Source organism: Labrus bergylta, chromosome 20 (genome assembly GCF_963930695.1).
Source record: "Labrus bergylta chromosome 20, fLabBer1.1, whole genome shotgun sequence".
In the NCBI taxonomy this organism is placed as follows: domain Eukaryota; kingdom Metazoa; phylum Chordata; class Actinopteri; order Labriformes; family Labridae; genus Labrus; species Labrus bergylta.
The window spans coordinates 9,559,810-9,578,731 of record NC_089214.1 but is presented as its reverse complement, the minus strand read 5'-3'; the positions used below and the strand labels follow the sequence as shown (position 1 = coordinate 9,578,731).

General features: G+C 40.8%; 1 protein-coding gene across 2 annotated transcripts in view; it reads left to right on the top strand.

The window, feature by feature from the left end:
- Positions 1–10,284, top strand: part of fars2 (phenylalanyl-tRNA synthetase 2, mitochondrial) — a 111,292-nt gene extending 101,008 nt beyond the window's left edge. For both annotated transcript variants that reach the window (XM_065949066.1, XM_065949067.1), the window contains one exon: positions 9,350–10,284. In XM_065949066.1, the coding sequence (XP_065805138.1) occupies positions 9,350–9,488 (139 nt within the window). In that variant the 3' untranslated portion in view covers positions 9,489–10,284. The remainder of the gene's footprint in view (positions 1–9,349) is intronic.
- The last annotated feature ends 8,638 nt before the right edge of the window (positions 10,285–18,922 follow it).

The window sequence follows — 18,922 nt, the reverse complement described above, 5'->3', positions numbered from 1 at the left end:
AAGGGGGAAAATAAAGGAGGAGGGGGGTTTGAATATAAAAATCAAAGGATTAAAAAGTGAAAAAGACTGAGGGTAAAAATGGAGAGTACTTTAAAGGCAAGAAAACAAGAAGAGACAAAGATGTGATAGTGAAGAAGGACAAATAAAATGAAAAGTCAAAGTAAATCTTTGTACTTTTTGGTCCAATCAGAGTTCAGTCTAAGGAATAATTGATGAGCTCAGTCGGACTCCTCTGCTCGTTCAAACATTGATGAGGTGATCAGACTACAGTTTGTGTGTGTGTGTGTGTGTGTGTGTGTGTGTGTGTGTGTGTGTGTGTGTGTGTGTGTGTGTGTGTGTGTGTGTGTGTGTGTGTGTGTGTGTGTGTGTGTGTGTGTGTGTGTGTGTGTGTGTGTGTGTGTGTGTGTGTGTGTGTGTGTGTGTGTGTGTCTATTATTACCTGCTCTGACAGACAGGCTTCTCTACTACAGTGACAGTCCTGTTAATAATTTACAATCCTCCTGCCTCCCTCCTTACACCTCCTCTCTCCTTGATCCCTCCTCCCTTCTTCTCTGTATGTTTCCAGAGATGTCCCAAATCACAGTTAGCCCCGCCCTAACCCCTCCCCTTCTTTCTGGTCTCTTTGACTCTAAATGGGACTAAAATATACTAAATATACATCATGCTGTGCTGAAGAGGACAGGAAACTACAGATTGAGACCATGGACTGTAAATATTAATGGAGGAAGACTGAGTGATGTCACCCATCTGTTACTGCAAAGGGTTCTTGAGGCTCAAAGGTTGCAGCCGCCGTGCTGGAAATCCTGTTTAACTCAAACTTTCAGCTAACCTAATGACGGGCTGAGGCGGGTTTTAAGCCTCCTAACATAATGTTACAATGCGCTCACCTGTCAATCATGTCAGCCACGCGCCTAACTATGGATAACATGTATCATTCATAAATTCAAAACAAATGCGTCACTTAAAGAATCAACCCGATCAGATTAGTACCAGGCTGTACTCATGTCAATTTCTGCTATAAAAACAGGCATTTATGTGAATTCAGGGGCTGCTGGAGCCAGCCTCAAGCGGACCCTCGACAAACTGCAGGATTTTGCACTTCCACATTTTTCAGCATCGGAGGTTGCCACTTGTTCTTGGTAATCGGGGTCGTCCTATAATCAGGGTCATCTTATATTTCGGCCAGTACGGTTATTACGATTATTTTGCTCACCCTGTGGACCGAGTATGTAGTGTGGGGTCCCATTTAAAGCACTGGTAATATGTATCTGGTAATTCACAGAAGTCTGTATCTGTGTCAGGTTGATCTTATGTAGTTTCACTTTAAAAAACTGGGACACAGTGCGCTGGATTACGTGATCCTGGATGACGGGGTCGTTCATGTGTTTTAGAGAAGCAGATGTCAGAGAACCGCTCGGAACGCTCTAACTAACCGTCCTGAGTTGAGACCTCCACCCTGCCCAGACTGTGTCCTCAGACCTCAGTCTGGAGGAGCAGCAGAGATCAGACAAACCTCTCCCTGAGGGAGCATCAAACTCGCCGTCTCCTCCCGATAAACGCCAGATTGTGGACAGAATCCTGGTGGATTTCGCGGACTGGAGCCAGAGCCCCTGCACAGCCAGCTAACAGCTACAGAGCGCCTCTGACTAATTTATGCAGATGTATTAATAGATCACAGGCTGCTCTCACAGGCCGCAGCGCCTTCTCTCCTCACGAAAAAAAAAAAGGCCAAATAAACAACTGAGGCAGAGAGGAGCCGTGTTCGCTCTGCAGACTAAAAGGCCGGCTTCAGATGGAGGCAGTCGTTTGCATATCCGCCTCCCGGATTTGTTTGATTTTGTTTGCCATTTTTTATTTATGCATTTATTTCTTTTCCGTCAGACTTTCCGATCAGAAGAAAATTCAAAAGCAGACATCTTCAAATGCCGTCCCATTTCCCATGAAATGAACAGAGCATCATGAGGACATACATTAATACCATCAGTGTTTTAATCTGCTCACAAAACCGCTGTTGGAGCTCAGTGAAGTCAGGATTCTGCTTATGTCATGTTTAGTGTCAGTCCCTTAGATATCAGATATTTTTCTAGGGCTGCAATGTGACACAAAAGTAATCAATCACACTGTAAAGAGTTAAATCAAAGAATATTTGGAGGCACGACTCAAGTTGTCATTTGTTTGAACTCTCATGCTTTTTACTGTAATGGGACCCAAAAGTGGGTCGCAGAGCCGTTTTCAGTGGTTTTGGAAAGAAATGTGTCAAAAAGTCTATGAAGCTCTATAAAAACACATATTTTTTTAATTATGTCTCTTTGTTCTGTCACATGTTTTATACCGTCTGAGGTCCAAACTTCACTATTTTACTTGAAACAAATCTGAATGATGGAAAAATGTAAGAAATTTGGGTCACCACTTCTCATGGAGGAGTTGTTGGGTCCTGAGGCTAGACCAGCTAAGAACCTCTGATGTAATAGGAAAACCATGTGCTGGGTATGAGGCATTCTGGGAAATGTTGGCAGTCTCCTGCTTGGGTATAAAAGTTCAGAAGTAAAAAGATTTTCAGGTTAGATGCTTTTAAATTTCACCCTGTATTTCTATCAAATTTTCAACTATTTTGTCTCTGTCAGCTCGTTAGAGAAGATTTCTGTTGTATTTTCAAAAACACATACAACTGATGAATCAATTGATATTCATATTAACAACATTTATTCCCAAAATGGAAAAGGTATTATAGATTTTGGATTTGGTATGCTTGGTTTTTAGTGTGTTTGTGTTCTCCGGCCATGGTTGAAGCTCCTCTTCCTTCCTGCCCTCTGGTTGTCCTCCCATCCTCCGTCTGACTGTCTGTCCCAATTAGAGAGGATCTAAATGGTGGGATTAACGAGAAGAGAGAGCCTACAACACACACATACACACATACACACTTACACTTCATGGCCACTTAATAGAATACTAATTGATTTGGCTTCTTTTTGGCTCACTGAGGGGGATGGACTAAGGAAGAAAGATAGAGAAAAAGAGGTAGGGGAGATTGATGGGACTATCTGTTCTGATGGGATACTCCGTTCAGGTAAACAGGAGCAGGAATAATCTGTTAAAATCATCTGAAAAGAGAGCAGTGTAAATGATTGATGAAGAAAAAAGGAGAAATGCAGCAGAGAGATCCAGCAGTGCTATAAGTAAATTAAATCCCTTACAAATGTTCAAATGTCTCCAGACCTTGTTGATTTAATTGAATCCAGAGCAATCTCCCTTCTGTCTTCTTCACTTAACACTTTTGAATTTCACTTAATTATTTATTAATTTCCTGCCGTCATGTTTTTATTTTTTCCTTCAAGGCTGCACTACTTTTATCAGTTAGAAATATCCAGTCTGACAGCTTAGTTTCCCTCCAGATCAGTTTTAAAGTTCAATTCATGCTGGAAATGGAGGAAAGAAATAAAAAAGTATAAAAGAATACTGCTTCAGTGTGTTGTGGTGATTCTCTGTGTGTTCACCACGACCACTCACAGGAGTTGCTTGTCTACTGCTGCCCCAATGTTGTTTTTCCCATGTTTGTCCACATGTGTGTCACAAATTATGTGTTGGCTGAAAACCACTCAGAAACACCAAAGTCCTACAACAACAAAACGACAAATCGAGGCAACAGTAGACAAGCAACTCATGAGTCATGCAACACAAAGTGTGACATAACATAATCATTTTACACTCCACATCTTCACAACGAGATGGAAGTTGTGGGAGTAGCTGATCTACCCCTGTCTCTGTAGATTAGCTTGTTTGTGTTGTTGTGTGGTTGCAATGTTTTAAAGGTTAGTTTGTATCCAACACAAAATTCATGTACCACACAACAGTCTTAACAAAGTAACATATCAAGATAGGTAGACCGACAACTCCCATGCTCTGTATGATGAAATATATAATTTCCCTACGGGGGTTTGTTGTCTTCACATAGAGTGATGTAAGATCTATTTGTGGTTGAAAAATCATGTTCCTCTTTTCCAAAACGCTTTATCTCTTGAGATCCTTTTGTAAAGTTGTCAGACACTTTTGCGCAATGAGTCCGTTTTATTTTGCGTCCGATATTTGCCACACATTGAAGAAATGCAATCTCATGATGTGTTAAGTATGTTTGCACACTGACTCCAAAACTTTTACAATTATTCTCTTTGGAACACGTTGGATTTCTTGCGTCTTTTCGCATCCATCCAAACTGTTTAGAGGGTTGTTGACTGTTCAGTGTGCGTGTCCCGACCTCAAACAATCTGCCAGCTAATGTTCAGGATTGATTGTCATGTGGAAATTGGTAGTCTTCTTTTGTGTGTGGTTCCAGTATAGCTAACAGCGTACGAAACTGGACCACGGACATCCTCTAACACACCTGAAAACAATCTGGATAATTCCGCAGCTCCTTCCTAAAACAGGTTGAGACTCTCCTCGCTCCTGTCACGGACCCAGTGTTTTCTTTTTCTTAGACAAGGAGTAAATTAACAAAAAAGTCATCTTGGCTGGGGCGCTGGGGTGGTTGGCGCCCCATGTGTGGAGGCTGTGGTCTTTCGGGCAGGCGGCCCGGGTTCGGGTCCGGTCTGTGGCTACTTTCCCGCATGTCATTCCCCACTCTCTCCCTCCCTGATTTCCAACTCTATCCACTCTCCATTAAAGGAACAAAAAGTGATCTTGGCTCCTTGATTACTCCATTATGTCTGGAAACTGCAATTCATAGAAAGGTTTCTATTTGTAACGTATTTTATCAGACTCAGGGTGTAAAGACCTTTAGAATAACAATCTGAGTCTCGGTGGAAAATACGGCAATCAGCCATTCAGCCCAAAATATCCTAAATAAAGTACCCAGGTTTAAATGTTCCAGATCATCCTTCAATTTAGCTTTAATTGGCGTTCCAACAATACTTGATTGGTACTAAGGGACCAAAAGTGTGCCAAGAAATGACTGAATATCTGAGGAAACAAACATATACATAATATGGGTTTCATTTTCTAGCCTCAAAAGCTTTCTGTATCTGTTCCCAGGCATACACACAGGGATTTAAAACAAAAAACAACGATACCAAAACCACAGAAGAAGAAAGGAGTCAGATTTGTATGTAAAAGGGATGAGGAAACCTCAGGGGGGTTTGAGTCTCCTCACGTCAGAAACCAAAGACGAATAGTGAAGATGATGAAAAGGAAAACGGTAACAAAACAAGGGATGATGAAGATCAAAAGGAGAACGTGGGGATCGGAGGAAGTATAGTGATATACAAACGAGGTAGTCCTCCCTTCCCTCTTCAGGGTTTTACAGGATCAGATTTCCCGGTTTCCCCCTCTCCGTGCGAAGGCATCACAGTGCTTTCAAGGGCGTTGGCAGCTGCTGGAGTTTCCTCTCTTCTTCACCTCCTTCTGTTAATCGATCTTCCTCTTTCTCTCTCTCCCTCACTCTCTCCATCTCATAGGCACTTTTTCTCTCCATCTGAATGAAACCCAACACTCCTCTTTCAGGCTTGTCCATCAACCCCCCCCCTCTCTCTCTCTGTTTCTCTGTCACTTACTCTCTCTCTCGCCCTCTCTCTCTGAGTGAAACGTTACACTCCCATCCCTTCATCTCTCCTCCGTCTCTTTCCCATCCCACCATCTGCTTGAGTCTGACATCAAATCGATCGTGTTTTTAGACGTCTTTTTTTCCTTCGTTTTTTCATGTTTTGGCTGTGAGGCTGTCGGCCATGTTTTTTTGTCCTCCTCTGAACCCACCTGAGCTTCCTGCTCTCCTTCTGCTCCGAACCTCTTACTGTTGTCTTACTGCGTGTGTCATTGCTAATATAAAATAAAGCTGTTTTTGATCATATTTTTTCAATATAGTCATGATATGAAATCATTTTTTTAAATAAAATTACAAACAAAAGTAACTGGGCCACATGATTTATAATTTATCATTTCTATTAACAGATTCTCCATAACCTTTGTATTCAGATTTAATCAGCCATTCAGCAGGCTTTGCTTAAGGCCTGCACAATAAATTGATTTTGAATAGCAATCACGATTTTGGCCTTCTCACGATCAAAGAAATATGATTGATGGCGATTATTTACATTTAAAATGGATTCTTAGCCTGTTTAAACATTCTGTGTGGTTGTCTATGTTGAAAAAAGTAAAAAGAAATACATTAACCTATTTAAATCATGTAAGAATGATTTAAGGTAAATTGTGATTTATCATTTGGACCCAAATCTTGCAGGTCTAAATTATTCCACAAATAAGTAGAAAATTACAATTAGAGAATAATAGCTATAACTTTATTAAGTAGCAATACACCAACTAAAATAAATGTAATAGATGACGTAGCCAAGGTCAACTAAAAGCACGGCAATAAATGATGGTTCAAAAGAATCACAAATAAACAGATGTTGGATCAATTACATGTGATAGCAGATAATTTACTGGAGTTATTTTGTTTGTGGTTTTTAATGCAGCAAAGTTTGCATCGCATTACATTAAAACCCAATATGCAAATGTATTAAGATATAATATGCGTTTACAACTAATGTTTTTTTCTTGTATTTCCCTTTAGTTTTTAATTTAATGTTGGCTAGTAACCATCAAACGATCCACTCTGTAATGAACCCATTTATCCGAGCAGCTGTAATAAAACCTACAGATCTCCCTCTGTGAGCGTCTCCTCCGAGGTATTTCAAGACAAACCCTTGCTTAAACTTGGATGTGCCTAAGACTGAACAAAAAAATTAGTTGTCATCTCATCTGTCTCAGTTTAGATTAAATTGGTGCAGCGAGCTATTCATAGAATTTTAATTGCTTTGGATGAAAATCCTCCTCTCTGTGTGTTCACACAGCTACACTTAATCATCGTTTTCCCTTTAGGAAAGCACAAATGAAAGCTGCTCGGTTTAGGAGTTGGAGGCTTTATTATGCTGCTGTGGCAGAGGTGTGTCACCTGCTTCATAGAAACTGTGACGCAGACACATGTTGGAGCTGCAGCAGCGCTCATTCAGGCAGTTAGGATACATTTTTTAAGCCAAATTGCTGCAATTGAGCCAGAAATTGAATATCTCTTGTGAGTCATGACCCAAAAACAACTGAAAGCACACAAAGAACACTTTCTTTGTGAGTGGATCAGATTTCCAAGTGTCCATAACTGATATAGTTCAATCAGTCATCTTAAGAGATCTGCTCCTGACTTCATTTGAAAACCTGGTCCCTATTTTAAAAATATTTTGTAGTCTGAATTGTCTGAATTAACAAAAAGGTGTAGGTTAAGGGCGATAATTCTCCTCGTATGATCTGTCTCTGGACCAAACTGACCCAAGGACACTTGGGAAACTTGCTCAAACAAAGTTCCTGTGGTTCAGTGGTAGCGTCGGTCATGTCTCAACTGGAAGGTCTGATGTTCAATCCCCAGCTCCTGCAGCCACATGGCGATGTGTCCTTGGGCAATACACCTAAACCCAAGTTGCTCCCACTGCTCAGTCTTTGGTTTGTGAGTGTGGATGAATGACTTAATACTGTTGGACTCTGAACACAGCAGCCTCTGCCATCAGTGTGTGAAGAGCTTTGAGCAGTATTCTGACAAGAAAAGCACTATACAAGTCGATTTACCAATTTACAGAGTCCATTTAGTCATATTGTTTTTAGAGAGGTGATGAAGAAGTAGATACGTCAGAGATACACTGTTAAAAAAACCTCAGGTACTGTCGATTGAAGTATCTATATAATCGGAGCTGCAGGTTAACTGCTCCTCTTTCATCTTCATCACTCATCTTCAGTCTTCTTTCCCTTATCCCTCCATCCATCTGCCTGCATACCACTATGTGTGTGTGTGTGTGTGTGTGTGTGTGTGTGTGTGTGTGTGTGTGTGTGTGTGTGTGTGTGTGTGTGTGTGTGTGTGTGTGTTCATGTATGACAGAATTTTTCGTTTATACTTCATGCATAATGTAACATGTGCATATTTATGGCACGTTTTCCAGTTAACTTTGCAGCATGTATTTGTTTGTGTGTGTGTGTGTGTGTGTGTGTGTGTGTGTGTGTGTGTGTGTGTGTGTGTGTGTGTGTGTGTGTGTGTGTGTGTGTGTGTGTGTGTGTGTGTGTGTGTGTGTGTGTGTGTGTGTGTGTGTGTGTTACAGGTGGTACTGTATCGACCCCGCCCCCCTCCAGCTATGTGGGCTGGATAATGGAGACATCAATTATTCAACAACGACAAAGTCTATCACATGAAATACCGTTCACTGTGTGTGTGTGTGTGTGTGTGTGTGTGTGTGTGTGTGTGTGTGTGTGTGTGTGTGTGTGTGTGTGTGTGTGTGTGTGTGTGTGTGTGTGTGTGTGTGTGTGTGTGTGTGTGTGTGTGTGTGTGTGTGTGTGTGTGTGTGTGTGCGTGCGTGTGCGCGTACACAAAAGTAAGAATTGTATTTCTCTCTCCCTCTACCTCTCTCTCTCTCTGACATTTCCACTGAAAATACTGATGTTCAATTATTTACGAGCGTCAAAAGGGCGAGAGAGGTAGAGAATGAATGCAGGGTGAGAGAGTGGGAGAGAGAGAGAGAGAGAGGAGGGGTTGTATTGTGTTGTATTTATGTTATTGTGTGTGTGTTTGTGTTTTATTGCTCCTTATGTCACTTTGCCGACTGGTGGAGGAGGAACAGGATTAAAGAAGAGGAGAAAAAGATCTATAGGACATGAGGAGATAAAACGAGGAGACAAGGGAAGGAAAAATGGGAGGGAGAAGGAGGAGCAGAGAAGAATTAGGTAAAGAAAATGGGATGAAGAGAAAGGTGACAGAATGAGGAGTTTTGCGATATGATACACTCACTGTATTGTCCCCTTGTGGAAAGAAACTAGGCAAAGGGAGAAAACGAGAGGTGTGGGAGGGGGGAGAAGATGAAAGGAGATAGAAAAGTGGGTGAGAGAGGAAGGAAGTGGAGGAGGAGGAGGAGATGGTGAGGGTCTTTCCATATGTGAAAAGGGCTATGAGATGAGAGAAATGGGGAAAAGGAGGAAAAATGAACATGCAGAGGAAGATGGTGAGAGGAGGAAAGAAGCAGGAAAGGAAAATGTCATGTGAGGGGGAAGGTGTTTGTTGGTTAGTTATTGGAGGTCATTAACACTCTGTAGCCAATGAGAATCAACTATTCACACTGACTTTGGTTTAATAATGAAGGCGTTTACAGTTTATTAATTCAGGTTAAAAAAGAAGACAAAGACTGAAACTAAAAAAGATCTTTGAAATTATGAAATATTTTGAGGAATACATTTAAATGGGAAAATGTCAGAGGTACTAACTATCTCTCTCTCTCTTTCTCTCTCTCTCTCTCTCTCTCTCTCTCTCTCGCTCTCTCTCTCTCTCTCACAGGACCAGGAGGCGGAGTCAGTGTTACCGCATCATCTACCGTCACATGGAGCGGACTCTGTCCCAGCAGGAGGTCAGACTCGTCCACGAGCAAATCGAACGCTCCGCCCAGACTGAGTTGGGCGTTCAGGGCAGATACTGACACATTCACACATATACAGTATGAACTTCCTCCTCTCTCCTGTGTTTCTCTTTTCAGGCTAAAAAAATAGACGCCTATGGTGGTCCTGCATCCATACTTTTAATTAATTTCGCTCTCTCAGGTTTACGGATAGCATCAACCTATCTATCTTGTATTTCCAGAGTGTCAGAAGCACAAACAAACATCTAATCTAAACTTACCATGTTGTGGTCTGGCCGATAACAGTAGGCAGAGTCCTGTTTTGTCTTCTAGTTCACCAGAATGTTTTTCCGTTCTTTCAAGAAAACAACATATTCGATATCTCCAAATAACGAGAAAATCAATTAACATCGCAAGAACACAACTGAAATGAACTCAGTATATGTTTGTGCCTCTGATTAACAAAAACAAGCAGATGAAAGTTCTGTCAGTGTGAACAGAAAGCTGAGAACAACGAACCCAGAGGGAGTTTGGCTTCAGTCTCTGTTTAGGAAGTTTTTCCTCCACAATATATTTACATTTAATTGATTTTTGCTGTATTGATATACAGACTGTAGCATATTAAATAATTAAATCTGAAATTAAAAAGTAGTCAGTTTTCAAGAACTTCAGCCTGAAGTTACAGAGAAAGATATTTGTTTTATCTGAACTTGAATAAACACTGAACACACAAAAACATGAACTCCAAAAACCATAAAAAGTTTTCTTTGTTATTTCAAGCGGAAAGTATTTGTTGCTTTACCTGAAGCTTTGGTTTTATGTTTTCGTTTTTTCAAGGTTTGAATCTTTAGTTTGGACATTAAATCTGTTTCTCACATTGTTGTCACTGTGTGTTTGTTTTGTTTACAACCAAAGAAGAGACACCTCTCCATTTACTTGAGTTACCTTGGAATCACCACTGTGAAATCTTTACAGGGCAGGTGTGTGGTCTCACGGTCTGGCCAAATCGTCAAGTGTTCGTCAGAGGATTACTTTGTTGTAATTGGTTGGCACTGTCCTAATGTTTGCAGTCTCCCACATTTTTAAATCTGTTTAGAACTGAAAAATCATAAATACCAAACATAATAAAAAAAACAAGGTTTCACTTTCACAATAATTCATTAAAATCTGTAGGCAGAGTAAAAGTAAAATAACCTTAAACTGATTTATTAAGCTTCATGTAATATCCTGTATGCCTCTTCAGAATCAAAAAGTTTCCACCATTAAATCTCTCCCCACAGATTTTCAGAGTTTGACTTGTTGCACAGTAAACACAGCATCTTAATTTTAGATAACGTTCAGTCTCTGGCAGTAACTTTGGCTAAAATTCACAGTGAAGCCAAAATCAAAAGTTTGGCTAGTTTTTATTTAATCTGGCAGATATGATTAGTTTTGAGGGTTGTGATATTTTGGGTGACTTTTTGTACCATTAAGACATTTTATATCAATCAAAAAGTAGTCCATCCGGTTTAGTTTTTTTCAGTTTTTGCTGCTCCTGTGTTTCAACTTTTCTTATTCTGTTCTTATTCTTTGATAAGAGCCTTTAATCTGAATATGTTAGAAAATAAGATACAGACAGCAGCTGCATAACAGAAAGATTAACCTTTTTCTAAAAAGTAGTCTTGAAAATCAGGAGGTCGTTTTATATTCAGGTCATTACGGTAATCAGAGGACAAGCTGGCAAGCTCTTACTGTCCAATATTTTAATAGTTTTTATAAATTTGATGGTCAGTTGTAAACCTCTTTTCCCTCCTAACATGTCACACCCTTCTGCAGATCCACACACACACACACACACACACACACACACACACACACACACACACACACACACACATGTACACGTACACACAGAGCCATCCAAATGCCACTCTGTCAGTTATTCTCTGCCAGTGTTGAGGCATTAAATGGCTTCGCCTGTCACTCCAGTCAGCCCTGCAATGAATCCTGGGAGCTCTCTGCATAGTGAGTTTTTACACACACATACTGTACAAACACACACACGCTCACACACACTAATTTAAATACAGCTCGTTAGAAAATACACTCTTTCTCTCTCTCACACACACACACACACACAGTATAATAACCAGCTCTCTGTCAGTGTGCCGAGACGATGCGCTGGCTTAGACTGCTACCATCATACACTGGCATACTGGAACTTCTCACACAAACACACACACGCACATACACACACAGTTACAGGCAAAGGGCACTGTGCCAATCATGCAGTGGGAGGCTGTCTGCCTTCGATGGCTCTGCTCGTCACTCTGGTCGAGTTAAAACTGAGCTCTGACAGTTTGAGGCCATGCTTACACACACACACACACACACACACACACACACACACACGGTCAATACACACTTATATGTTTAAAAACAGATTCCAGATTTCGAACAGAAAGTATCAACGGCATACCAGAAAAAGTAAAAGTTATCAATTACATGAACATTTCATCTGATGTAAACCGATGTTCACATTTAGTTTGAACGTGAAAGCTGAAAACTTTACGGTATATATTCAGGATAAATGTATTTAGCTTGTTTCAAGGAAAACGCACACTTTGTTTGTGGAATTACCTAAATAAGACATAATCAGAACATGACCCAATCATAGAGTACATCTGCTATCGTCTGAAGGTGACATACGGTGAACTTCTCGGTATTTCTGATGTAACCAGCGTAAAAATGTAACAACATCCAACTAAGGCTTCCTTTTTTTTTTTCTGCGCTGCATTGTTTACAGTCCGAACAGCTACTTGAGAAGCAACAGTGGGTTCAGATCAAAAATGATTTATCCCCCTCCAGATCTGTCTGCAAAATGAACTTTTCTCATTTCTTGCTTCACTCCAGTCCTCAGAGGAGCGCCACATGTCCATCTGTTTCTGGTGAGTCTCAGTTTAACTGTAATAGAGACTTCACTCTGGATTACTTCAGCTGTATGAACCGGAAAAAGGAACTTTTTCTTGTTTTACTACATTAACGGGTCTTATATCTGCTGAAATAATGAATAAAAAGTCAACAAGCTTTGTTAGGTCTGTCCTCCAAATGTGAAGGAAGCTACTTTTAACATTTTTGTTTGTTGAATGGAGTTCAGATTGATGATTCCTGATTCGTATTTGTTGTTCGTGTAAATGTTTGATCGAGAACCAATGTAAGAACCTGTTAGCTGCTCTTTTACGCTTTGCTAGTCAAACGTCAAAGAATGAACGCCATAATGTAAAGCTACAAGAAGTTAAGTTATTCAAGTGTTAGGCTAAAGCAGCAGTGTATGATTTACTGTTTTATTTATTTCACCTCTTTTTTCACTTCGTTTATTTAGACAGAAAAGTGGATAAAGTAGGAAACTAGGAGAGAGAGTGGGTAATGACATGGAAAAAAAAGAAGCCACAGGTGAGATTTGAACCCAGGGTACCCGCTTGGAGGAACATAGCCTCCGTACATTGGGGTGTGAAATAACCGCTAGGCCATGAGCCTCTTTCTTTTTTCCTAATATTCCCTCTTCACTCCCTTCTGTGACTATAATCAACAAACTTTGGTTTTCACGGAAATGATACATGCTGCTCTTGTCAGTGAGTGCTGTCAGACGGGGCGCCCTCAGGGAGGTTTCCGACTGTCATTGCAAACTTTGCACATATGGAGCCACTGCTGTGGTTTAAAGTTTGTCAGCCCTCAGGGGCCCGACGCAGGTGGCTGCCATGCCTGATCACGAGCAGCATCTCTGTGCTTTTTGTGTAGTCATGAGAGAACAACACAATCCAAAAAGTAAATAACTCATTACATGATGATCTTCTGTGTGTGTGTGTGTGTGTGTGTGTGCTGTTGTTTCAGGCCTGGGGTGTGTTTGTGTGTGCTGTGATAATAAAACCTCCTCCGTCACGCTCTCCTGCAGAGCTGGGATTTAAAGTAATTAGCGTTAAAAAAAACAACAACAATGTAAGTGGTTAAATGTGAGCCGCTCCTCCTGTCCAACACGTGTTTCTTTTATTTTCTGCAGACTGACTCTTTTGTCCTTCAGACGTCAAACTGACACAGAGTGCTAGATTACTTTGAAGACACCTTCACACCTACTGACTCTCTCACGCACACAATATATATTTTTCTACACACACACACACACACACTCTCTCTATCTCTCTTTCTCTCTCTCTATGTCTCTCAGGTGGGAGTCCTGAGGGGTTCACCCTCCTGTGTGTCTGCTCAGAGTTGATTGGATCTTGTTCAGAGACACAAAGTGACCTCTGCCGCGACAGACCTGTGCGTGCAGAGACACAGCAAACACGGCCACAGACAGATTTTACACACACAGAACTGTTTTAGGCTCATTCAAGGAGATTGAGATTTTCTATTTTGGATTAGAAATATTGGAGCCACCAGCATCAGTGACATTTGAGGCAGATTCAAGGTCATGCCAGAAGGTTAAATGATGTTTTAGAGCTGCTTGTGGAAATTGAAAGATGTTTTAGGGAGATCTATTTGAGCTTAGACAAGGTTAACATATGTAGGGTCAAAAATGCACTTGTATCTTATTTTAAAGAGCTCATATTCTGCCCTTTTTGGGGTTCGTATATTTAATCTATGTATCTACTTTTGTACGTTCACAATAGCTAAAGTCTGAAAAAAGTGTCTGTTTTCATGTACTGCTCCTCCTTGCTCCCTCTACGCTCTGAGTCCGTCAGCTACACTCTGTTGAGCCCACACTGTTAGACCCCACGTGGGCCAAGTCTGCTCTGATTGGTCTGCTGATCCGCTCTGTTGTTATTGGTCAGTTGCTCAGCACGCGTCTCGGAAATTTCAACATGAGCTGCAGGGCTTACCACAACGAGCCAACGGACTTAGATCAGTGATCTCACACTGACAATGACGCCGCACTGACAAATTTTTATCGAGGGGGTCTCGAACCGAGCATTACATGCAGCTAATGCTACAGCTAACAGGATGAAGTAGGAGAAGATGCATTTCCGCGGACTTTGGATTTTTGCACATAGACGTGCCTAAACATGCACAGGACACTTGGAAAACACACTGAAGAGCATATAAAACCAGAAAAAGCATAATATGGGACCTTTAAATTACACAAAAGAACCTGGCAATTGTCTGTTGTTTGATTTTTTTTGTCTTCAACTTTTGTTGGAAAGCGTCACAATGTTTTAAAGACATTTTGGGAAGTTTAGGGCCAACTTAGGAATGTTTAAGGTATTTAAGGGTGTTTTATGGGTCTTCTCTGTTGATTCTGGTTGGGTTTTTTTAAGTAGCTGTTTAGGATATCTAATGTTGAACAAGTTTTTAATTCTACAGAGAAAGTTCTATATCCACCTTCACTGATTCATGTTAGGACAAGGAAGTTCAGATGAGTTCTGTGCTGCTGACTTTGATTTAAATCTGATCTTTGATTGGTTGCATCACGTCCAGCCTCTGTCACAGCCGTTGGATTATTTTATACCATGTCTCTAGTCTGTCGACTTCCCCCGCTGCATGTTGGGATTTGCTCCGTTTGCCATGATTCATGAGGAAACTGTTTGACTGGTTGACTGACTGCCTGAATAAACCAGCAGAAGCTGTGACATGTCACACACTGTTTTTAGTTATAGAATAATTCAACATTTACACTCCAATGAAAAAACACAAACAGACAGAAACTTGAACTTAAAGTTATAACAGCTTCCAAAAAGCTCCATAGTAGGGTTGGTTTTATTTATATACATATTTTTAAAAAGGATTTCCTTCTGAGCCACAGCTGCAGATCATATTCATGACAGAAACCAGACTCCAGAAGATCTTAAAAAAAAACAATACTGTAATGCTTTACAACAAAAGTTGAAGACAAGAAAATCATACAACAGGCAATTGCCAGGTTCTTTTGTGTAATTTAAAATAAGATACAGGTGCATTTCTGACCCTATTAGATATATGTTAATCTCTCTGCCGAACTGTATTTTGTAGTAATGTACAAGTGCCACCAGATGGCAGCATGCTACATTTGAATTACCGCTGGGAACATTGCAAGTTGCTAAAAACAATCAATTTAATCACTCCGTTTCAAATATTTTTCTTCTGGATTTACTCACCTGAATGTTTTCTGTCAATGTCAGAGTTTGCTTTGTTAACGTATTCGCCAAACTGTATTTCGTAGTAACATACAATAGCCACCAGGTGGCAGCAGCTACGATTTAGACACCATTATATATCCTGCAAGTCTTTTAAGTTTTTCCATATTGCTTTATTGTAAATAGACACTTTTCAAAGTGTTAGCAATAAATTATGTGATTCCAACACGTATAAAAAATAAGGGATAACGAAATAGAAACAGGAAACATGCATTTCTATGATTTAACAGGGCAAAAAGACGCAGCTCAGATTATGATTTTTACTTAAATCTATACTACTTACTAATTTATTAAACTGTTTTAGAAGGCTTGTCTCGCATACAGGCCTTCACCTTGTATCTGCTGCTGACACGCACATCCATCAATCTAAAATTGTCTCTCTATCTGTCTTTCTGACACGATGACATCACTTCCTGTTCATGAGACTTCTGATCCCTGACTCCCGTGTTCTTCACTGCAGCTGTGGATGTGACCTGTAACCTGTCACGTCTTGAAAAGAATCACCTCCTTCTTACAACAAACAAACCCCTGCCTCGTTCATTTTGTTCTGATTTTATTGCGTCTTAATTCTTCTGTAATCACACCGACAGAGAGTCGTCGCTAACATCTCACAGGCAGGCGTCTCTGTGTGATCCTCAAATCCTCATTTAGACTCCTCGTCACTCCATCGAGCTCTCCGTTCTGCAGCTGCTGAGGTGACACTCGCAGCTCGCTCCACATCTGTCAGAGATATAAATACCCCGTCTGTCTGTGGGAACACGTCTACAGAAAGACACTTAAATTCACACAGAGGGAGGTTTTATAAGTGACACTCACACCCTACAATCCAACCCTTCATTTATTTGAAAGCAGCATCTGTGTTGAAGAAGTCTGATCGTCATCGAATCTGTATCTAAGAATTCTTCTGTCTTATAATGCTCCAAGCCACATTGAACAGTCATGCTTAACTTGGCCTTTGTTGTATTCGGGGAAAATAGTCTGAGAGCAAAAGAGGCAAAAAACATGAAGCCATGAAGGTTCATAGAGCGGGGAGGGAGGAAATTCCTTGATCATCGCAATCAAGCTCATAATGCTAACAAAGCTAGCATTGAACTGTTCAATGCACAAGTGCAGCTGTGGACAAAAGCTGCGTCTGTGTTTGCGCCATTGTTGGATTTTCCTCTTTCAAATTTGCAGGAGCATTGTACCAAATGATGTCAACAACAATCTAGTTTGAGTTTGAGTGAAAACGTGACCCTGTAAGTTACCCAGCCTTTGGAAAATCTTCAAATGTCTTCAGATGAGATCAGACTTAGAGTTTGAAAAGTCTTGCAGTATAGTGGAAGGCATGAAATGTGTTTATGAAGACGGATGCAGATGTTTTTTTTTTATTCTGCAAAGACCTGCAGTCTTGGTTTCAAGGAGCGAATGATAGATTATTTTAGAATACTTACTTTTCAGAACTGTTTGCAATCTTTATTAAATCTTACATTGGTAGGGCGATAAGCATATACAGTGGGGGGAAAAAGAAACTGAGTCTGCAATAATTTAAAGACTGAAAAAATGTCCAAATGTTGTGTTTTGTGACCTGTCTTCTAATTTGGATAACTCCCATATATGTGTCTGCAACCTGAGAGCTCAGTCTGCTCCTAGCTGCAGCTTTTTGTTGTTTATATTTGTAGAAACAAATGATGTGAGACAGAAGAGCAAAAATAAATCCAGGCCGTGGATTGACAAAAGGAGAAAGTCTGAGGGGGATTCTAAATAAAAACCCAATCTGACCCTGAAATGGAAAAACAAAAAAAGATAGAGAAAGGGATGTAAGAGTTGCATCATATCCTGACAGAAAAAACACCTCAGATCTGTTTGTTTCGTCTTTCTTTTGTTGTCTTTTCTCATCTTTTACTCCTTCCTGTCCTTTCAACCTTTATATCTTTTTAATTCAGATTATTTTTTCATCATAACATCCTTCTTTTCTCTTCTTTTATCAACAGCAGTCCAGTTCTCTCCTTTTCTTTCCTTTCTTAACCCCGCCCCCTTCCTTTAACATTTTCATGTTGTTTGCACTGGAATGAATCGTCGACAGTTTCAGTCACGATGAATATGACGCAAACCTGATGCCCCCACTGAGCGCCTGTGTGTGTGTGTGTGCGCGTGTGTGCGTGCATGCGTGCGTGTGTGCGTGCGTGCGTGCGGGTTATAAGGTCTGGACTTGATCGTTGCAAATCCACTAAATGCATTCATCCACACACCCACACCATGTCTCCAGCGTGTGTGTGTTTGTGGATGGGTCGTAGGGCGAGCGGATACACCCATCTGTCACAGCCCCCTCCTCCTCCCCCTCCCATCCTTGCCCCCATATGAGAAAATAAGAACATGGGCTCAAAGTGTCTGAAATGAAAAACAAGATTCCAACTACAGGATGACAGGGGAGTGGTTCTTCACTCCCGTCCCATCCAACTCTCAAAAAAATCATCCTCTCCAATCCCGAGCCTGAGTTGTAAAAAAAAAATCCCATTCTATCCCACTCTCGTTTAGTAGGTTAGTTTCAGTTGTTTTTGTTTTTTTTACTTTCTCCATTTGTCCAGTGGGTTGGCAGTACTAATAACAGTTTAAATGTTCCATAAGGATCTTTTGCCTTAATCCAAAAACCCCTTGGTTTTGTCTAGCTGACTGAATATTCGCATCTGCCCCAGATTTTGAGTACACTCGTCCTCTGTTTGGACCAATGTGAACCCTTTGGTTACATCATTTAGCAAATATGCATTCCCGTGCTTGTAGTTATGCGTCAACTGTATCAATCTTGCTGAAGCCCACCTCCTCCAACTAGGGCCTACGACTGCTAGGGCCAAGGAAGTGTACTGTGCTTGAGCCCGTTACGCATACTCACACTGGTAAAACAATCTAGGCCTTTGTCCAAGCATATGTGCTTGGGCACGGTGTGGATTGCCTCGTGCAATTGAGCCCAAAGTGTCTGAAAACAATTCAGAAAGGATCGCTACAGAGATTGACCTTTCTGCCAAAGAGGAAGGTGATTTATGTAACAACAAAAAGCTGTTTCATCACTCTCTACAAACACACCAGACCCCATTGACAAAAAAGTTATTTTTCCTTGCAGACCACAGGAGTTGTTGGTCTACCAATGCCTTGACTAGTTAGTTTGTCTGTGTTAAACTGGTGTTTAAAACTGTGAGCCCTGATCTTGTTTGTATAAATGAATGGAGGGATCCAGACACTTAGAATAACAATCAGAGCCTGTGAGGGACAAAAACAGTTGCTTTTATTGGACACACTTTAATCAGGTTCAGTTGCCCCAAAGCATTACATTGCAGCCTTATCAGCCTGTTTCACTGCTGCAGGCTGTAATGAAGGAATACGTCTACTGTCAGA